Source organism: Nansenia antarctica (assembly GCF_963989245.1).
Source record: "Nansenia antarctica genome assembly, chromosome: 2".
Taxonomy (NCBI): Eukaryota; Metazoa; Chordata; class Actinopteri; order Argentiniformes; family Microstomatidae; genus Nansenia; species Nansenia antarctica.
The window spans coordinates 2,078,532-2,100,865 of record NC_137675.1 but is presented as its reverse complement, the minus strand read 5'-3'; the positions used below and the strand labels follow the sequence as shown (position 1 = coordinate 2,100,865).

The following is a 22,334-nucleotide window of genomic DNA, read 5'->3' as shown; positions in this document are numbered from 1 at the left end:
ATCATCCATCATGTGTCTGTGAAATAGATAGTTACTGTACTACTGACCACCACCACCCATCATCATCATCCATCATGTGTCTGTGAAATAGATAGTTACTGTACTCTACTGACCACCACCACCCATCATCATCATCCATCATGTGTCTGTGAAATAGATAGTTACTGTACTACTGACCACCACCACCACCCATCATCATCACCCATCAGGTGTCTGTGAAATAGATAGTTACTGTACTCTACTGACACCACCACCACCCATCATCATCATCCATCATGTGTCTATGAAATAGATAGTTACTGTACTACTGACCACCACCACCACCCATCATCATCATCATCCATCATGTGTCTGTGAAATAGATAGTTACTGTACTACTGACCACCACCACCCATCATGTGTCTGTGAAATAGATAGTTACTGTACTACTGACCACCACCACCACCCATCATCATCATCCATCATGTGTCTGTGAAATAGGGGCGGACTGGGATCAAAAAACAGCCCTGGCATTTGCGACACAACAGCCCTATTTCCAAACCCAACACGCAACACGGATTGTTAACATATAAAGCTTGAGATAATCAGACTGACTAGAATCCAATGTAGACATTTGGAACACAAATGTAACACACACACGCACACGCAACTGACACACTACAATCGCTGATGAATTCAGAGTGCCGACAACAATCCACAGTGACTGACTTAACCTGAACTGTGGCATCTATCTTAGCCCAAAGGACCTTGAGGCCCAGTTAAGCCTAATAGCTTACGTTAATATAGACTCGGTGTAGCTAAATGAAGCTGCTCTGACACGGAATACAATAACATTAGCAAAAAAAAGCTACAGTTACATGAACCATGACATGTATGAGCCTAAACAATACACCAGCCACAGTGCATATTACATTTAGCTTCACCAAAGCAGAAAAAGAGCACTGCACAGCCACAGTGTAATAAATGTGTCTTACCTTCATGTAATTAGCAGACTACTAAGTAGCATACCTGTCAACATTGGGATTTGAAAATAAGGGATATTTTCCAAAAAATAAGGGAAAAGGGATATCCCCCCTGCGCACCCCCGGGTCATCCTCTCCCCCCCCCCACCATCCACAAACCATACCCCTTACATTTAGACTGTACACACAGTCAGTCCTAACATCACCACTAGACAACCATAGGATACCTCTTACATTTAGACAAGGGTACACACAGTCAATCCTAACATCACCACTAGACAACCATAGGATACCCCTTACATTTAGACAAGGTACACAGTCAATCCTAACATCACCACTAGACAACCATAGGATACCTCTTACATTTAGACAAGGTACACAGTCAGTCCTAACATCACCACTAGACAACCATAGGATACCTCTTACATTTAGACAAGGGTACACACAGTCAATCCTAACATCACCACTAGACAACCATAGGATACCCCTTACATTTAGACAAGGGGACACACAGTCAGTCCTAACATCACCACTAGACAACCATAGGATACCCCTTACATTTAGACAAGGGGACACACAGTCAGTCCTAACATCACCACTAGACAACCATAGGATACCTCTTACATTTAGACAAGGGGACACAGTCAATCAACCACCTGCTTCAGTGCAACAAGAATTAAGTAGTTCCTACATTAAGTAAGTGACTACAGGTGGTCAGAATCAGATACCTGGTTGAAAGTAAAATACTTTGAACATCCCTGCATATATATATATATACATGAAAACACAAAAGGGCATATACATTCAGCACATTTATTTATACATTACTTGACACCATGATGTCAATGGGAAAAGAGCGGCGCAGAGCTACCAGCAATCATTTCAAAACGGAGATAACCGAGGCTGCGTTCGTAAACACGCTCTGGAAATCTGATCAACACTCATGGAATGCCTCTTGTCCAATCAAATTACTTGGTCCCTTTTTGACGTTGCACCTAGTGTGCGTTCCGGAACTCTCAGAGCAAAATTACGAACGCAGCCCTGCGCGGGGGCCGATATCAAATTACAAATATATATATATATATATATATATATATATATATATATTTAATATAATACATTCTGAGCGGCCCAGAGTCTCGCGGCGCTCCTGGCATTTGCCAGGCTTGCCCGGTGGCCAGTCCGCCACTGATATGTTAGCATTACCTTACATCTTCTGTGATGATGCTAACGCTAATCATTGTAGGACTCCCCGCGCACATGTTAAGTAAACTAGCCATTCAAGCTAATATTAGCTATGTTAGTGCACGTTGTTAACGTATTTTACTGGAATCGAGAGACATTACAAAAAAGACAACACAATCACCCCTCTACACTCTGTTAAGAACGCTAACTTCACCTCTACTGACATTGTCTAGTTTAATTATCTTCATGTGAACACTAGCACATGGTCGGTGACGTTAGCCCTTTGGAAACCAGTATTTTAAGATATAAGATCAGCTGGAGTGTATGGTGAACAACAATATAAAGTTATTCTAAAATGCTGCTTCTATTGAAATGCCAAAGTATAATCCGTTTAATTAATAGGTGATTAGGAGACACTTACCGCAGTTGTTGGACGTGACAAAAAAATGGCGAAATTCAGTGAAATGGCGCAGATCTCTGATCAGCTTGAAGATCTCTTGAAAATGAATCTGTGAAATGGCAGATTGATGGCAGAAAATGTGAAATGGCAGATCTCTGATCAGCTTGAAGATCTCTTGAAAATGAATCTGTGAAAATGAATCTGTGAAATGGCGCAGATCTCTGATCAGCTTGAAGATCTCTGATCAGCTTGAAGAAACCACGTGATTGAAGAAACCACGTGATTGAAGAAACCACGTGACTGAACAAGCCACCTGGAACTGATTGAAGAAACCACGTGGGACTGATTGACAAATGATGGGCGGGGCTTTCCAGAGTACGTCTAACACCGTGTCAATTAACTCCTTGAATTATCACCAACACTGGAGGGAATATTACTCTAGCTGTTGTTGTAATAACTCGGAAAGAGTCAATGTATTTTTACACTGCATATTTAACACTGGGGAATTTACTGTGTAGCATGTCGATGTTCTATCAGAATGTTGTGATGTTATAACAAAGCAGGGGGGAACAAATAGGACAGTTCCTAACACAGAGTACAGGGAAGCGGACTACAGCTGCTCCTGTCTGTGTGTGGGTCGGGCCAAATGAATGAATGAATGAATGAATGAATGAATGAATGGTCTTTATTGTCATTGATATAGTACAGGTACCAAACAACGAAATTTGGGAGGTAGGGCTCCCCTGGTGCTAGAAAAAAAAAAAAAAAAAAAACAAGAAGGGAAAATAGCTGGTTTACATAAATAAAGGCTATGTACACTATCCACTATACTATACTATACAAATAAAACACTGTGCTGTACTCTATGCTATGCTATACCTATTCTAACATTTCCTATTCTCTGAACCTTATGTAGCCTTGGATGTCTGTAGTTCCTTTTTTGTCCAAAAGTGCATGGTTATGATATACTCAGTGAATATTTATGATTTTACCCCATCCCAATATTATGATCATCATGTTTTGGACTGATGAATGAGTTGAAGAAGCATGAAGCTACAGTTCATGTCAACCTGTAGGCCCAGTAGGAGAATACAGTCTTACACAGAGGGCCGTCAACCTGCATGGAGAGAGCACACTAACATTATAGTGTCCTTTCTCAATTGTCCTTTTTGTCTGAAAGAAATTCTGCTTTAACAGTTTTTGTTATCATACATACATAGATACATAGCCTACATACATACATACAAACATACACACTGATTCTGACATCTTCCCGCACACACACACACACACAATGCATGCATGATGTATACATACATACATACAGACAGTATGTATACAGTATAATTATGTGTATTTTATGTCTTTTTATATGGAATTCAATGTAATTTAACATTCAAGACAATTAAGCAAATACCAGTATTTAAAAATAAATTATCGGTAGAATAATAGAAGGTTTTTACTGTTTTTTAATTATATATTTTTCTTTTTTAACATGATTTAACAGTCAATTTAAAGTTTTACAGCAAAAAAAACAGAAAGATGCCTTCGTTTTATATACAGTAAAATGATGTGTATTTTATGTGTTTTTACATATAATTCAATGTAATTTAACATTCAAGACAATTAAGCAATAGAAAAATCCTGTAAAAAAAAAGGCAATTTATTATTAAATCAATTTACAGATTACAACATTTATTTAATGGTTAATATTTTTAATAAAAGTAGTTTACTGTATTTTTATGGCATTTACATTTAATGTAGAAAAACAAAAGAAATCTGTAAAATAATACAGTGAATTTCTGTGAAATAACTTTTTTTTTTTTTACAGTGTACCTCCTGCGCCACAGCCGCCCCAGTTCAAAGTTTAACATCCTCCCTAATGATACTACTACTACTAATAATAATAATAATAATCCCCTGAAATGGACATGGAGTGTCTGACATTAGCTGATGTGTTTCAGCATGGGTGCACGATTTGAAGAGGCCACCGGAACACCCTCCCCTAGAACACCCCTACTGGCCAGTAACAACATGTTTCTATGCAAACTAAGTGTCTTAGAAAAAGAGCTTTTCAGGACCAAAAACACTGTTCGAAAATGAGACATCTCATTCCCTGAGCACTACTGATTAAACATAGTCATTGCATCATCGGGAAGCTTTTGGACAGCTGCTTTTTTGGGGGTTTTCTTACCGACTGGATTGATGGCGATGAGAGTGCCTTTGTGCCAGGTCTTGGTGTGTTTCTTTCCCAGAATGCTCATGTCCATGCGGAGCTCGTCGTCTTTCAGGTTGGGGTTAGGCTGCGTGGGGGTGTTGGTGGGAGCCTGGGACACAAACACCGCTGGCATGGGCAACGGCGGGTGGACGCCACCTAGAGAGGAACGACAAACCCCCCCATTGCCGTGTGTTTAACAGTGTCCTTACTCATGGCGATTCTGGGGGGCGTGGGGGGGTACTGTAGTATGGGGTTGTATGTGTATGGGTGAAAATGCTCTTACCTGGCTGAACTGGTTGCGTTTCGGGTCTGGTAGTGTTAACAAGTTTGTTGACGGTCTGAGACAACTTTTGCATATGATGGGAGGTCCTTTGGAGAGCAGCCGACGCGTCCTTGAACTGTGAAAACAACACAAGCACAAGCACACACACACACACACACACACACACAGATGATGATGCATTATGTATTCAAGCAGGGGCAGAAACATGAAGCAATGATAAAAGGCGGAGTGTGTGTGTGTGTGTTAATTCTCCATTCTCACCGCTGTATCCTTAATAGGTGTTGCAGGTTGCATGGGTGGAACCACTGTGAAAGGGTGGGATGTGGGAAACAGAAATCCATTAATCAAAGAGCTAATGTTCTGTCTGGACAGTCTGAAAATCATGTCTAACAGAGGTACATAGTGGCAAGATGCCAGAGACGACAAAATACTGTCTCAAACAAGGTTTGTTTTTGTGTTTTAAGTAGTTGTAGGTAAACATCAAAACGTACGACAGCCCACGGCGATGACGTCATCGTCTTCGTCATCGTCTATCTCGATGACGTCATCGTCTTCGTCATCGTCTATCTCGATGACCTCGGAGGTCTCGGCCCCTCCGCCTCCGTCGTCATCTGAACTGCTCTCTCTGTACGTCAGCCCCACCTTGCAGTAAGCCTGTTTTACTAATGTCTCGCACTCCGCTATGGACCTGGGGGACACAGACAGGAGAAAAACACATACAAGTATACATGTTATGTATATAGTATACACGCACACGTGCACACACACACACACACAAAAACACTCACTGGTTAGTATTTTTGAAGAGTGTGTCCAAAGTTGCCTCCTCTTGCTCCTTCTGCTCCACCAATTCCTTTAACCCAGCGAGCTTGGTCTTCCTCTGCTGTATAGACTCGCTCCTCTCATCGCGAGAAACACCCAACTCTTCCGCCAGGCTCGGGTCCCAGTCCTCCACCTCCATACTGAGAGAGAGAGAGAGAGAGAGAGAGAGAGAGAGAGAGAGAGAGAGAGAGAGAGAGAGAGAGAGGATGGGACAGAGGGGAAGGGAGAGTACAAGGAGGGAAAGGGTAATAATGCGTAAGAATTGACAGCAGGTACTCAAATCACCTAAATATATTCAGATTGCTTAACCAGGACTAGGTTTTATTGAAGCAATCCTATAGTACAGTACCTATATCACAGATGAGAATATTGAAGATATTACAAAACGTGTGTACTGTATTATGGCGGCCATTTTGTAAATGCCAAGATGGCCGCCTTTCAGACATCTTTGCAAATGGAAACATATATTTTCTGATTCCTCATACAATGCCCTTTCCAAAAATGTATAGATTAGCAAATCCCCAAAAAATTCCCACAAAAGTTTAAATTGAAACATAGTGAAACTGACTAAGACGGAGATAGAACCTTATAATTCTAAGCTCACGATTTAGCAGCATCCATGGGTACATGTAGATGTCTGACAAGTAGTTGTGCAATTGTTTTAGTATGCATGTACGATTAACAAACATGTGTCTACCAAAGGATATTAAGTTAACATTTCGACAACTCAACGACCAAGCTAAAACTAAAGTGTGTGGCTAGCTAGCTAACCCCACATCCTCAAGCAAGCAAGCGAGATAGCTAAGCTACCTAGCCAGCTAGCTGCACAATTGACTTGCGATCAAGTCTTGTCCTTTACGATCAATGTTCATTCATGTACCGATTTACTATTTAATGAAAAGGGGGGTGTAGCATTTAGATTGTAAAGGTGAAAACTCAGCAATCAGTGGTGTCCATTCTGTCAGCATCAACGTCTCATCTCTCAAGACAACGTCAGAGCTAGAGAGAGCAGGTGAGACAGAGAGAGAGAGAGAGAGAGAGAGGGAAAGGGAGAGAGAAAGGGAGAGAGAGAGAGAGAGAGAGAGAGAGAGAGAGAGAGAGAGAGAGAGAGAGAGAGAGAGAGAGAGAGAGACGTCAATGTAGATTGTAAACCCAGCAATTATTGTCCTTAAGCCTAAACATTTGAACTCGCGAATGGGGTCAGATTGATCGTTTACACAAGAGATGTCGATGGGAAAAGATTGGGGGTGTTGAGAGACTGGACACTAAGCCACGCCTACTCAACAGGAACATTTTGGAGGGCTCTGATTTGATAAAAGCGCACGCTGCTCGCGGGAATTTACCTCTTTTGAAACTCTCATCTACCTCTTTGCTTTTTTTGCACAATTTCGCAATATTTTTACCAAAGCTCGAGAGCGGCATTTATTTTTGTGACTCAGTGACAAATAAATGTTTTACTTTCCTCCCTCGTGTGCTGTTGGGTTTAACCTGTTTCTATTCTTAATTCCATCTCGAAACTTATGGAAAAAATAGTTTATGAACAGGTTGATAGGTACCTTACCGAAAAAAATCTGATGTATGAATTTCAATCAGGATTCAGAACATCCCATTCCACTGACACATGCCTTCTCTATTTGAACGACCACATCAACCATGAGGTGGACTCGGGCAAGTACTGCGGCATGGTCATGCTGGACCTCCAGAAGGCCTTCGACACAGTAGATCACCACATATTGTTAGATAAACTGAAAGCAATTGGGTTCGATAGAACATCGGTGAGCTGGATGCAATCCTACTTAGAGGGGAGGGAACAGGTGGTTAGTGTGAACGGAACACTGTCCCCCCCCCTCCCAGTGACCTGCGGCGTTCCACAAGGAAGCATATTGGGACCTTTACTGTTCCTAATATATGTGAATGACATGTCATCAGCATGTGATTGCAATTTGTTCCTGTTCGCGGATGACTCGGCTCTGCTGGTCTCTGACAGGGACATATTGCAGGTGGAAAAAGCGCTAAGCACTGAACTGAGTAGAATCTGCATCTGGCTAGCTGACAATAAACTATCAATACACCTAGGTAAAACTGAAACCATCCTATACGGATCCCCATCTAAACTCAGAAAGGCTGAAAATTTTAAAATAAAAGTGGGTAACATTAATATCACAAGAAAAGAGGATATTACATACCTGGGCTCCATCTTAGAGGCAAATCTTTCCGGAGATAAAATGGCAACAAAAGTAATCAAAAAAGTGAACCATAGAACTAGATTCTTGTACAGGATATCCTCACTTGTCAGTAAAAACACACTGAGGACCCTATCAGGAGCTCTCATTCAATGTCACTTCGACTATGCCGTAACATCATGGTACTATAGAACCACAAAGGCCCATAAAACAAGACTCCAGACAGCCCAAAATAAACTGGTTAGGCTTCTGCTAGGCCTCAACCCTAGGACACATCTAACCGCTGCTCATTTTTTGAGCCTGGATTGGCTACGAGTAGTTGACAGAGTGCAGCAGCTTGCACTGGGCCTGGTCTTCAAGATACGCTACACCACAAAGACACCCAAGTACCTGTCAACATACTTCCAAAAAGTGAACAACGTCCACACATACAACACCAGAGGAAGCTCCACAAACCACGTTAAACCGCGTTGCACCACAAACAAGGGGTTAAACTCGTTTGCAAACTATGCAGTAAAAATGTGGAACGCCCTTCCTATAATCTTAAAGGAGTGCAAAACACTGCCCACCTTCAAAACCACTCTCAAAAAACATTTACAGGAGGCTGCAATCCGTAACTGGACCCTCTAAATCAAAAATCAGATTAAAAGACCCGAACTACCCACTGTACATACTTTGTGTTTTGTCCCCCGCCCCCACCTGTGGTGTATGTCCCCACCTGTCCTACCCGCTGTACATACCTTATGTTTTGTTGTATTGTTCTTCCCATGATGGATGTATGTTTATCTTGTAGATAGTAATAGTTATTTGTCTGTATTATCTTGTAGATAGTACTAGTTTTTTTTGTCTGTCTTACATGTAACGATGAATTGAGAATCAAGGACCCCAATTGAAATAAGCCAGTGGCTTTCTTGGGTTTTTATCCTTTTAGATGACCTTGTATGTAATATGTACTTTCATGTACCTACTTCTGCAAATCTTCTAATAAAGTTTTCAATCAATCAAAATTGCATCCTTCGCGTGTCACTACTGCCATCTTCTGGATTTATCCAGTTCCTACATTGTGGCTGTGTTCGGAATAGCGTACTAGCATACTACTCATACTAGATATGACGTAGATTTTGAGTATGTAGTACGTTCGAACTGTACAGTATGCGAGATTTGAGTATGCGAGAATCGCATTCTTATTATGAATTTAGTAGGCAGTATGCAGTATATACTCATTGAGTATGCTAGTATACCATTCCGAACACAGCCTGTGTCTACATTTTCACACAACATGCTCGCGCTTCCCGCCTCCTCCTGATTGGCTGCTCTACTCTAAGCAATCCTGGCTATCATTGCTCACATTTATTACATGAAACACCACTACAAGTCACAATTCGAATCCCTGTTTTAATATGTATTAATAAAATTATTGTTGACAGTTTTTTTTTTTTTTTATCTACTAAGTAAGTTAGAATTAATTCATTTAGTTAAGAATTTATTATCCTATTTATCATGTCTGTTTAGTGTATGTGTATGTCTAATAGCACACTGCGAAGCTGTGACCCTTCCATTTAGCTATAACTTATAGTATATATAACTTATATATATATAGTTATAGTATAAGTCGTTTCCTTATCGCATGTCAAATATTAGAGGTGGTAAAGTACGGTTTATTTGATTGGAGGTTAGATCTAACTTTCATAGAAAAAGACAAATAAGTTAACACTTCATTATAGTGTAATTATTATTTTTACGTTATTAAATTGATATTACACTTTCCCCCTTGATCTCCATGTCATTCGCTCTTAGTTTAGTTTAGTTTAGTTTAGTTTAGTTTGTTTATTAAGCACACAAGAAATTGTGCAAGGAGGGAACGAAGCCCAGAAGGCTTGTACAGAGTTCCACTCCACGTCAATATCAATGTTTCAAATAAAAATCAAGGGACACTTACTGCACGTCAATAGGAGAAAAGAAACCACAAACAAAATCATATCCATCCGGCAGAAAGGTAGGATAGCACATACAAACACACAAGACAAAAAAAAATAAAAAATAAATGAAAATAGATACAAGGATAGTAAGATTAGTAAAAAAATAAACATAGATTTCCATCTTTCCCACCTTTCAACGGGAAAAGCACTACAATATAAAATAAACAGCTCATAACGAGATTAGATATTTTTTCAGTTGCTTTTTGAAAGCCGATCGAGGTGTTGATCTCAGTGGCGAGCTCAAGGTGTTCCAGATTCTCGGACCTCTATAACAAATGTTGAATTGGTGGCTAGAAGTTCGACAGAAAGGTAAGTGGAGGTCATTATTTAATCTTGTTGGATAAGAGTGGATGTCAGATGAGAAAATAAAGAAACTATGGATAGTAGAAGGAAGATCTTGCTTGTTGTTGATGAATTTGTGTATGAATAAGCATGTTTGAAAAATATTCAGTTTATTGATGGGTAATAATGAATATTTCCTGGGGGACCGCTGGGTACTGGTAAGCAAACTGGCTAGTAGTCGCTCTATTGGTAGAGGGCTGCAAGGGAATTTTTCCTGGCTACATAGTATACAGGTTTTTTTACTTTTGCCTGCTCGCGGCTCTGTCAGTATTGATTGATTGACTGATTGACTGAACATTTTCATTGTGTGAAGCGCATTGAGTGGCATCTTGTAAGAAATGCGCTATACAAATACAATTTGATTTGATTGATTTGATTTAAATAGAGGTGCAGATGGTTCGAATCTGTTAGAGTGAGAGATCATCCTAAGGAACCTCTTCTGGATAACAAGTCATTTGTTGAGTTATGAAGGATAAGTATAGCAGCCCAGACTATATTACAGTAGTTGATGTCAGGAAATAAGAAGCTATAGTACAAGGTTAAGTGAGCAGAGGAGTGGATCAGGGGGCAGACCCTTCTCATTATACCAAGCATCTTCATGGATGTCTTGCACACCTGATCGATGTGATTATTCCAGTTTAAACCTTCGTCAACAATGACACCTAGGCATTTAGTATGTTGACCCAGTCTGTCAGACCCAGTAGTTTTCCCAAAACTAAATGAAACTGAAATGACAATGAATGAGTAATAGCTATAGCTTAAAATTAAGTTTGTTTGTTGTAGCAGAGGGGGGTGGGGGTTAGAGAGGGGGGAATGAGAGAGGAGAGAAGGGTGTAAGAACAGAGGATTAAAAAGAAAAACATCAACATCGACAACATACAACAATATGTTTTGTAGATAGCCTACTATTAATAGGGCGTTAGGTACCAATTTTAAAGATTGCTTTTGCTGGTACATTGTTCTAGAGCATACTCTCAGAAGCACAGAGCACTTTGTTTTATGAAGATAGGACATACGGTTGCTGAGATACAACCCATTTTGTGAACCGAGACAGGGTCAAAAAGGTCGCGCACCTAACAATGGACACACGCACACACGCACACACGCACGCACGCACGCACACACACACACACACACACACACACACACACACACACACACACACACACACACACACACACACACACACACACACACACACACACACACACACACACACACACACACACACACACACACACACACACACACACACACACACACACACACACACACACACACACACACACACACACACACACACACACACACACACACACACACACACACACACACACACACACAGATAGATAGTTACTTTATTGATCCCCAAGGGGAAATTAAGGCATTACAGCATCTCACATCACAAACAACAACAACATTAACAGAATAATAGAATACAATAAAATAGACATAAAACAGACATCTGAATGTTACATACAGTAAGAACAGTCCTGACTCAGATCATCTGATGAATATCTGTTATATTTTATGATTCTGTCATTTATTCTTTATTTTCAGTATTAATTGTTATATGTTAAAAGTTCTGCTGCCTGTCTTGTATTGGCCAGGACGCTGTTGTAACAGGGTCAGGGTTAGACTTCTAACTTCTCCTGGGTAGATAAAGGTTAAAGGTTCAACAGACACACACAGGTCAACACCACCACCCTGACGGTACAGGAGAAATGGACGGCACCAAATGCAGCTGTGACATCAGCCTCAAACGGAGGCTGTGCTGCAGGGGGAGGCTGGCGGAGGTAGCAATCGGAGGACGGGCTCATTGTAACGTGTGGAACGAAATGAGAGATGGTATGAAACACAGCCTCCCCTGACACGTATGGAAAGCCCAATTTATACTTCTGTGTCGAATTTACGCGCGGCTACGCTGTAGCCTACGCAAGGGCTCTCCCAATTTATACTTCTGCGTTGGTCGGTCTGCGTCGCGTTGGTCGGTCTGCGTCGCGTTGGTCGGTCTGCGTCGCGTTGGTCGGTGTACTCATAGCGGCATAATAGCGATTTTTTTGTTATGGTTGTTGTAAAGGAAATGTCTATAATGCATTGAAATGATATTAAACTAAGATATTATGTGATTATCACATCTTTATTATTAGTTACTATATACTATATATACTATAACTACTATTATAGTATTAAGTAATTACAGAAAAAGTAAATGACATTTCTGTCATGGCTTCCGCATTTAGGCCTACGAGAGAGTCGGAATCATGTCGGAATCATGTGCTACCAAGCGGACCAATCACAGTTCTTACGGTCTGTGTAGGTGTGCCCCGTCGTTACATTTTTGCAGAGGTGCGCGTGAGCCTTATAAATTGGGCTTTAAGCCAGTTTAAGTAACTCATCACATTATCTACATTTAACTATTACATCATCACAATCACATGTCATCATGCTAGCATGTAGGATTAGAGGCTGGGGGAGGTAGAAAAAGGAGGACTGGCTCATTGTACTGTACGTGACCTCCGATTCCTACCTCCCCCAGCCTCCCCTGGTTTAGAGGCAGCAGTAGGGGTTAGGTAGGGCCTAGCCAACCCTAGGCACTGATCTGGGGTCAGTGGGGGTCTCTCTCTATGTGGTCTAGGCCCCCCCCCCTCTATGTGGTCTGGGGGTCCCCCTCTATGTGCCCCGCCCCCCTCTCTATGTGGTCTAGGCCCCCCACCCCCCCTCTATATGGTCTAGCCCCCCCCCCGTCTATATGGTCTGGGGGTCCCCCTCTATGTGGTCTGTGGGTCCCCACCCCCCTCTATGTGGTCTGTGGGTCCCCACCCCCCTCTATGTGCCCCCCCTCTATGTGCCCCCCCCCCTGGCTGAGCTGCTGGATGCTCTGGGACAGGTCCAGACAGTGCAGCACCCTGCTCCTCTCGGCCTGCATCTCCCAGGGGGCCGTGCGGCCCAGCAGCTTCAGAGAGAACAGCTCCAGGTCCTGCATGAAGAGGCCCACGGCCTGGGGGGGGGGCGGGGCCCCGGGGGGGGGCGGGGGGGCCGGGGGGAACTGGGTCACGGTGCACGTGTCGAAGCGGAAGTTGATGCTCTTGGTCCTGCTCAGACCCGGCCCGCGCTCCTCCACCCACGTCAGAGGCCTGGGGAGGGACAGCCAATCAGAGGACAGAACCAGTCAGAGAACAGAGCCAATCAGAGGACAGAACCAATCAGAGAACAGAGCCAATCAGAGAACAGAACCAATGAGCGTGGCTAGCTGTGGCGTTAGCGACCTGTGTTGCTTGGTGACGAGGTGGGCGGTCATCTTGGTGTAGCCCCGCCCCCCCTCCTCCAGGGAGGCGGAGTCTACCGTCAGCTCCCCGAACAGGTCGACCAACCAGGTGAGGCGGGAGATACCTGAGAAGGATGGGAACCCTGACCCCTCCTGCAGAGGACCTCCTAGAGGAGAGGGAGAGACAGGAGGAGAGGTTATGACCTCCTGAAGGAGAGGGAGACAGGAGGAGAGGCTATTCATATGATCCAATCAGAGAGGAGGACAGAGCGCTCTATTCATATGATCCAATCAGAGAGGAGGACAGAGCGCTCTATTCATATGATCCAATCAGAGAGGAGGACAGAGCGCTCTATTCATCTGCATTAACCAGAGTGTTCCCTGGTGAGAGGCAGTTCTGACTCTCATCAATAATTAACAGGTAGTTCTACACACCATGGGGCTGTCTGTCTCACACACACACACACGCACACGCACACACACACACAGGCTCTCTGCGGGGAGTCCAGACAGATTAGACAGTCATCCATAATGTGTCTACCTGGATAATCTGCATGAACCTCAGCCCCCTGCTGAGAGGCTATGAGAGGCTGCTGGAGGTAGGAATCAGAGGACAGCCTCACCAAACACGCGTTGCCATTCCTTCCCATGCACCACAGTGAGCCTGTCCTCTGATTTCCACCTCCACCAGCCTCCCCTGGTATAACAACAGCACAAACCGGCACGAACGTTCCATAAACAGAACCAAAGGACGGCCATGTTGGTAAGGGCTGTACTGTCGACATCGCTATGGCGGCGGCCATGTTGGTAGGGTCAGGGTCTCACCTGTGAAGTGGAGGCTCCCCTCCTCCAGGGTCTTCCCTGCTATCTCCTTCTTCAGCTGCTTGTAGTCGGCGGTCAGCAGCTCGATGTGTTCCTCATGAAGAACCAGACCTGGGAGACAACAAGACCAGTTAACCCTCCTCATGTAGAACCAGACCTGTTAGGACAACAAGACCAGTTAACCCTCCTCATGTAGAACCAGACCTGTTAGGACAACAAGACCAGTTAACCCTCCTCATGTAGAACCAGACCTGTTAGGACAACAAGACCAGTTAACCCTCCTCATGTAGAACCAGACCTGTTAGGACAATAAGACCAGTTAACCCTCCTCATGTAGAACCAGACCTGGGAGACAACAAGGCAAGGCAGGTTTATTTGTACATCACATTTCATACAACAGGGGCAATTCAAAGTGCTTTACATACAGCATTAAAAAGATACAGAAAAAGAAGGATATAAGAAAATAAACATGACAGAATAGATACATATATACTGTATTTATAGAGAGAAAATAAATAGATTAACATTTAACAACATAATAAGACAATGAACAAAAAGATGTGGATAAAAGTGTTGTTACTGCAACTGTATTCAAGCGCTGCTCTTCCTGATATGGCATGAGAGACTGCGGGTACTGCGTCTGTGTTTAGCCACTATCTTAAAGCCCCAGTCTGTAATTCCTCAACAGCCTCTTTGTGTTAGATATCTTACTAAGTACAGGGGAGAAATACTACAGCCTGCACCTTTAAGATAGGTGTCCACTTCCTCTGAATGGACCAATCACTGACCTTCCTCTGAACGGACCAATCACCGTCCTTGTAAATGTTGTGTAAACAAACGACCCACAGTAAGCGGCTGTGTCCACCTCACCTTTGACCTCTGCCAGGTCCCACAATGCAACAGCAGCGGCGTGGGTCATGGTCATGGGGTACTCCACACACACGTGCTTCCCCGCCTCCAGAAACCTCCTGTGATTGGTCAAACAGGACAAAGGTCAAAGGTGACATCCTAACATCCTAACATCCTGACTAACCCTTGTCTCTGTCTATCTGTAAACAGCTTCTACTGAGACATTGTGTGGAAAAGATCAATCTAATCACATTGTATGTCAGGTACATCTCAGCCAGCCAGCCAGCCAGACAGACAGCCAGACAGACAGACAGACAGCCAGACATAGTGAAACGCTTTGGGATCTTGCTCCTCGATCAACAACAACAACAACAACAACAACAACAACAACAACAACAACAACAACAACAGTCATCAACAATCAACGAATACAAATAAGAAATAATAGTTATACACGTGGGCATACATACACGTGTATGTAGCAGCAATCATTTTACAGTAGTCTAACTTGAGTGGGGCACTTTAAATAAATAAATAAATAAATAAATAACGTTTCAAATAAAGTTTTAAATAAAGTTCGGGGAGCCGAACATATTACTCTGAACACGTTCAAGACCAGACTCAAGACGCTGTCTGTTCAGACTGGCCTCCGTGCAGCACAGCAGGGGTCCTCATTAGCACTAACACCCTAACCTTCCCGACAGCACAGCATGGTCCTGACCAACCCTGTCCTCCATAGCTGCCTTCTAGTTTGGTGTGTTGTTGTTATTGTTTATTCTCCTGCTTCTCTTCTTCTTTCTTTTCTCTCTACAGTGTCCTTGAGTTTGAGAGAGGCTATTTTTTATTATTAACATCAGAACCAAAACCAGAAACTAAAAACAGGAAATGACATCACCGAGGACTGGAGAGGCTGGTGGAGGAGATGAAAGAAGAGAACATGGTCCTCCAGAACTCTGCTAATGGAATGTTCCGGAGGGGTGAAGACCCCTCTCCGCTGTTCTGTTCTGCTAAGACTATTAGCCTGGATCTGTCTACCCTGGAGCTCAGAGCAGCACCACACAACATCATTACCACCACCCCCCATCCTTCATTACCACCCCCCCCCCCCATCCTTCACCCAGACACTGCTGTCCTCTCTGTCTGGCCTTCTCTCTGTCTGTCTGTCTGTCTGTCTGTCTCTCTCTGTCTCTCTCTCCCTCTGTCTCTCTCTCTGTCTCTCTCTCTGTGTTTCTCTCTGTCTCTCTCTTTCTCTCTGTCTCCCTCTCTCTCTCCCTCTGTCTCTGTCTCTCTCTGTCTCTCTGTCTCTCTCTCTCTGTCTCTCTCTCTCCCTCTGTCTCTCTCTGTCTCTGTCTCTCTCTCTCTCTCTCTCTCTCTCTCTCTCTGTATTTCTCTGTCTCTCTCTCTCCCTCTGTCTCTCTCTCTCTCCCTCTGTCTCTCTCTGTCTCTGTCTCTCTCTCTCTCTGTGTCTCTCTCTCTCTCTCTCTCTGTGTATTTCTCTGTCTCTCTCTCTCTCCCTCTGTCTCTCTCTCTCTCTCTCTGTCTCTCTCTCTCCCTCTGTCTCTCTCTCTCTCTGCTCTCTCTTCCTCCCTCCCTCCGAATGCATGTTCATAAGTAGTCTAAACGTATCTGCATCTATGGCTTTTGGTATATATATATATATTGTGGGTGTATAGTGTATATATATATAGTGGTTATATACTAAGTATAGTTTATATAGAGTAATCCTATAGTGATGGTCCTTTCTGCCAACAGTGTTCATGGCCTGACCCCTAGTGGTGAGGAGACGCCATGACAGCAGACAGCAGCTATCTGATGTTACCATGACAGCAGACAGCAGCTACCTGATGTGTTCTGGTGTGTGTTGTTACCTGGTGTGTGTTGTTACCTGATGTGTTCTGGTGTGTGTTGTTACCTGATGTGTTCTGGTGTGTGTTGTAATCTGATGTGTTCTGGTGTGTGTTGTAATCTGATGTGTTCCTGGTGTGTGTTGTTAGCAGACAGCAGCTACCTGATGTGCTCCTCGTGCCCGGCGTTCTCCGTGCAGACGAAGGCCACCTGGACGTCCTGCCTGCTCAGCGCCTCCTCCTCACACACCTGCTGCAGCCCCTGCTGCTGCCCCAGGACACGCCTACAGGACGGCAAACAGGAAGTCAACACCAGGAAGTCAACACCAGGAAGTCTTCTTCTTCGGCGTATGGGTAGTTGTTTTTCCTCTCCACTCCACCAGGCTCGGGGCCGAGGGGCTACCCTTTTACCACCCCGAGACCTGGTTGAGGGGCTCACCCGGCCTATAGTATTTCTGGACACCCCTCCAGAAGCCACGTCATCGTCTCGTCATCTAATACCGACCATGCATCCCGTTGGGTGGGTGGTACACCGGGCAATGCAGGATAACATGGTCTGTGGTTTGGTCCTCTGCGCCACACTCGCACGACGCATTTGGGGCCAAGCCCCATCTGTGCATTGATGAGCGGAAACGCCCGACGCCGGTCCGGAGACGATTGAGCCTCACCCAGGATAGCCTTGGCAAGTCCATCCCGAGGGGCTCAGGGCCGGCGACTGGGATGTGGTCGCGGAGTTTGGAGGTGTTAGCCTCCCACTCCGCGCGCCACATATAATCCGCCCATCCTGCCGCACTGATGTTGAGATCTGTGCATTGCTGCCTGAGATCCTGTGCGGCAGGCACAAATGGGTGTCTCGACTTGAGACGCCGGGAGGGCTCCGCTGTTATAGTGAGCCTATCATGGAGCAGATGGTTATTAAGCTCCACGGCCCGGCAGGCGAGACGTGCTGTGGCTCCCATGCGGCGGAGGCCAGCGGGCAGGAAGTCAACAACCAGGAAGTCAACAACCAGGAAGTCAACAACCAGGAAATCAACAACCAGGACGTCAACAACCAGGACGTCAACAACCAGGAAGTCAACAACCAGGACGTCAACAACCAGGACGTCAACAACCAGGAAGTCAACAACCAGAAAGTCAACAACCAGGACGTCAACAACAGGACGTCAACAACAGGAAGTGAGGAGCAATAGGAAGCAAGTGGAGGAGAGGAGGCGAGGAATCGATTAATTAATTGACTGATTGACTGACTGACTGACTGACAGATTGATTGATTGGTTGGTAGGTTGGTTGGTTGGTAGATTGGTTGATAGGTTGATTGGTAGATTGGTAGGTTGGTTGGTAGATTGGTTGGTAGGTAGGTAGGTTGGTTGGTAGGTAGATTGGTTGGTAGGTAGGTAGGGAGGTTGGTTGGTTGGTAGGTAGGTAGGTAGGTAGGTTGGTAGGTAGGTAGATAGGTAGGTAGGTAGGTAGGTTGGTTGGTAGGTAGGTAGGTAGGTAGGTAGGTTGGTTGGTAGGTAGGTTGGTAGGTAGGAAGGTAGGTTGGTTGGTAGCCGGGGTGTCCCTGGAGTGGGTGCGGTCTGACTCTGAGACTGTTCGGGTCTCAGAGAACTGTATATCTGACCCTCTCACACAGGTCAGGGCAACAGCCTCCTTTGCTGGACAGAGCCACCAGCTAACATCTAGAGGGGCCAGACGGACTCTAGGTAGGTAGGTTTGTAGGTAGGTAGGTAGGTAGGTTGGTAGGTAGGTAGGTAGGTAGATAGGTAGGTAGGTAGGTTGGTAGGTAGGTAGGTTGGTTGGTAGGTAGGTAGGTAGGTTGGTTGGTAGGTTGGTAGGTAGGTAGGTTGGTAGGTTGGTTGGTTGGTAGGTAGGTAGGTTGGTAGGTAGGTTGGTTGGTAGGTTGGTTGGTAGGTAGGTTGGTTGGTAGGTAGGTAGGAAGGTAGGTTGGTAGGTAGGTAGGTTGGTAGGTTGGTTGGTAGGTTGGTTGGTAGGTTGGTTGGTAGGTAGGTAGGTAGGTTGGTTGGTTGGTAGGTAGGTAGGTAGGTAGATTGGTTACCTGGAGATGAAGCCTTTGAGGCTGAGCGTCTCTGCTGCTGCGCTGGAGGGGGGCGGAGCCAGCATGTCTCTGATCCTGACGCGCCCCGCCACCCCCACCCCCACCACCACCGCTCCCAACATGGCCGACCTGGGGAACACACACCATACATGTCACACACACACACACACACACACACACACACACACACACACACACACACACACAGAGACAGAGACAGAGACAGAGTGTTGCTCCAACCTAAAGCCTCCCTAGACCTTCTATCAACACAAACCACCAGGCTGCTCATTCATTGGTTGATGAATGAACAAAAACTAAAACAAAACAACACAACAGTGTTTCCCTCCAGGACTTGTCTGTTCTGTGTGTGTGTGTGTGTGTGTGTGTGTGTGTGTGTAGCAGCAATGTTCAGGCCTGATAAGACCTCCCCTGAGGCCCCTCCCTCTATCAGCCTCAAACCTGCATCCAGAGACTCTAGGAAGCCTGGCCGTTGTGTAAGGGTGTGTAAGGGTGTGTAAGGGTGTGTAAGAGTGTGTTAAGCCCAATGCACACGGCGTGTGCGATTTTGTCGCACCGCGAAATTCGATTCCATTGTTTTGAATGAGACAATGCACACGGCGTGAGATGCGATATTGTCGCACGACAACATTCGATTCTCAATTCACACCACCGAAGTCAACAACACGGCCCATCTCATATGGGATTACAAGACACCTATATTACATAATAATAACAATCGAGCATGTAGGCACAATATGCCCAGTTGTATCTTGTAGAAATTGTGGAAGCAAGACGAGCAATATTGGTAGAGCCTATAGTAATCAGCCTGCCTGGTCCAAATTCGGTAGTGTGAATTGAGAATCGAATGTTGTCGTGCGACAAAATCGTAAGGGTGTGTAAGGTTGTGTAAGGTTGTGTAAGGGTGTGTAAGGTTGTGTAAGGGTGTGTAAGGGTGTGTAAGGTTGTGTAAGGTTGTGTAAGGGTGTGTAAGGGTGTGTAAGAGTGTGTAAGGGTGTGTAAGGGTGTGTAAGGATGAGTAAGGATGAGGTCTGGGTGTGGCTTTACACAGATACGACCCCTGACCTCAAACATCAAACATCGGCCACATAAGAGAGACTCCACCTCTACATGTATACATGGTTATAAGAACCCTTATAAGAACCTTTACTCAACATGAAACAGACAGTAACAGACACATTGTCGCTATTTGGATGGATTTGATGGAATGTGTATCTCTGTAATGTGTATAATATCTTAATGACATACTTCTGATGTAGTTGGATTAATTAGTATTATTATTGATCATTTGGATAAAATGGATTAATATCACGGATAGGAATTTAAAAAATAAAATAAAATATAAAACGTGACTCTGCAGGTTTAATAAAGAAACGACATGTATCTAACTCAGTAGGAATATTCTACCTACAGGACACTGCAGAAAGCTGCTCTCTGATTCTGTCTGCTATGAATGAAACGTGTGGAGCAGATCAGATAATTAATTTGTATTATTATTATTATTATTATTATTATTATTATTATTATTATTATTATATTATGATGTGTTTACATACCGGTTCCGTTCTCCTCCTCAACGACCGGAGAAGAATGATAATGACAGCAGCACACGAGTCTGCTATGTCCTGGTCGTGGTCGTGGTGGATGTGGATGTGTGATCAGTATTCATATCATGTCACTGAAACACAACTTTCATAAGAGTAGGATCACGTGACTCTTGGTCTCTCCTCCAATGACATGCCTGGGATGCATATGGACATGAATATGAATATGCCTTCCTGATAAAAAAAAATAAAAATAAAAAAATAGTCCGAAATGACGAGGTGATCGTTCGGTAAGGCCGGTAAGGTTTTCGTTTCCCTTAGTGATGTTTATACGCCGGGTGTTATAATAATAATATGACACGCTCGTTAGATAGTGTGTTAGATAGTGTGTTCGGTAAAAGTGAGGCTGCGTTCGTGAATTCGCTCTGGAAATCTGACCAGCACTCATGGAACGCCTCTCGTCCAATCAAATTACTCGGTCGCTTTAGGACGTTGAACCCAGTGTGCGCCCCGGGGCTCTCAGAGCGAATTTTACGAACGCAGCCAGAGTGATTTGAGTCACGTGTCCCTGGCTCATAGCAACATGGCGACGTCCATGAGCATGACTTTCTGCTTGTTATAAGAAGGTCTGAGTAGGTATGTAGGTATTATTACATGTAATAGAATGTATATAATGTATTATAAAGTATACATTGGTTCGGCTGTAAAGCAATCAACCATAGTGATTCAACTTTCTACTTTGTATTTCGTATTTTTACAGCCTCCAAACGCGTTAGTATTTACAATGACACCCTAACCCTGTCAACTGGTACACATAACTCATAACTCATAACTCATAACTCATAACTCAGCATAACAGCTATCCATGTTACGTAAAAACTGCAATGTCAGTCTGCTCCTCGCTGTGTTCACCTAGGTAGAAAATAGTGACCTATTCTGCAGGAAGCTTCCACGAAACATAATTACACTTCTCAGCCGCTAGATGGCAGTATGTAGAGCCACAGTAAACAATCAACCAAAATACCTGAACTGAACCGTATTCTTCTGATAACTTGTCCATGTCCTCCCGACCAGTTCCAGGGTCTTCTGGTCTTCAGAGAGCAAATTCCAGGGGTCTTCTGGTCTCCTGGTCTGAGCAGCCATGAGGATCTCTACCAGCAAGCTCCAGCAGATGGCGATCTTCACCACTGTGTTGACGGGCGGCGGTATCGGGACCATGTACTACCTCCTACAGAGTGTGTATTGTGTGTTGGTTCGATCCCCGCCTCAGGAGGGAGCTGCATACGTGTGCCCTTGAGCAAGGCACTGAACCCCTGATTGCTCCAGGGGTGCAGACTATGGCTGACCCTGTGTCTAGAGCAACCCCCCCCCCAAATTTTTTTTTTTTAACTGAAATGGCGCATAAAACATTCTTCTAGTCTTGTATATAATAATAATAATAATAATAATAATAACAATAATAACAACTTTAATTTATATAGCTCCTTTCAAGGGACCCAAGGTCACTTTACAGAGAAACAGAAAAGAACAAAAACAGACAGAGAAACAGTCAGACAAAC

At 44.2% G+C, this 22,334-nt stretch overlaps 2 protein-coding genes across 2 annotated transcripts in view; one reads left to right on the top strand and one right to left on the bottom strand.

The window, feature by feature from the left end:
* Window positions 1-13,174: 13,174 nt before the first annotated feature.
* Window positions 13,175-19,335, bottom strand: blvra (biliverdin reductase A; the record flags this gene model as incomplete). The annotated part of the gene is made up of 6 exons (XM_080524694.1): window positions 13,175-13,511; window positions 13,644-13,809; window positions 14,468-14,575; window positions 15,335-15,432; window positions 17,322-17,441; window positions 19,214-19,335. The coding sequence occupies 6 exons, from the start codon at window positions 19,333-19,335 to the stop codon at window positions 13,175-13,177; spliced, it is 951 nt and encodes a 316-aa protein (XP_080380820.1).
* Window positions 19,336-21,334: 1,999 nt separating this feature from the next.
* Window positions 21,335-22,334, top strand: part of coa1 (cytochrome C oxidase assembly factor 1) — a 10,756-nt gene continuing 9,756 nt past the window's right edge. Inside the window, exons 1-2 of the mRNA XM_080522375.1 lie at window positions 21,335-21,411; window positions 21,850-22,010. Of these exons, the coding sequence (XP_080378501.1) occupies window positions 21,917-22,010 (94 nt within the window). The 5' untranslated portion in view covers window positions 21,335-21,411; window positions 21,850-21,916. The remainder of the gene's footprint in view (window positions 21,412-21,849; window positions 22,011-22,334) is intronic.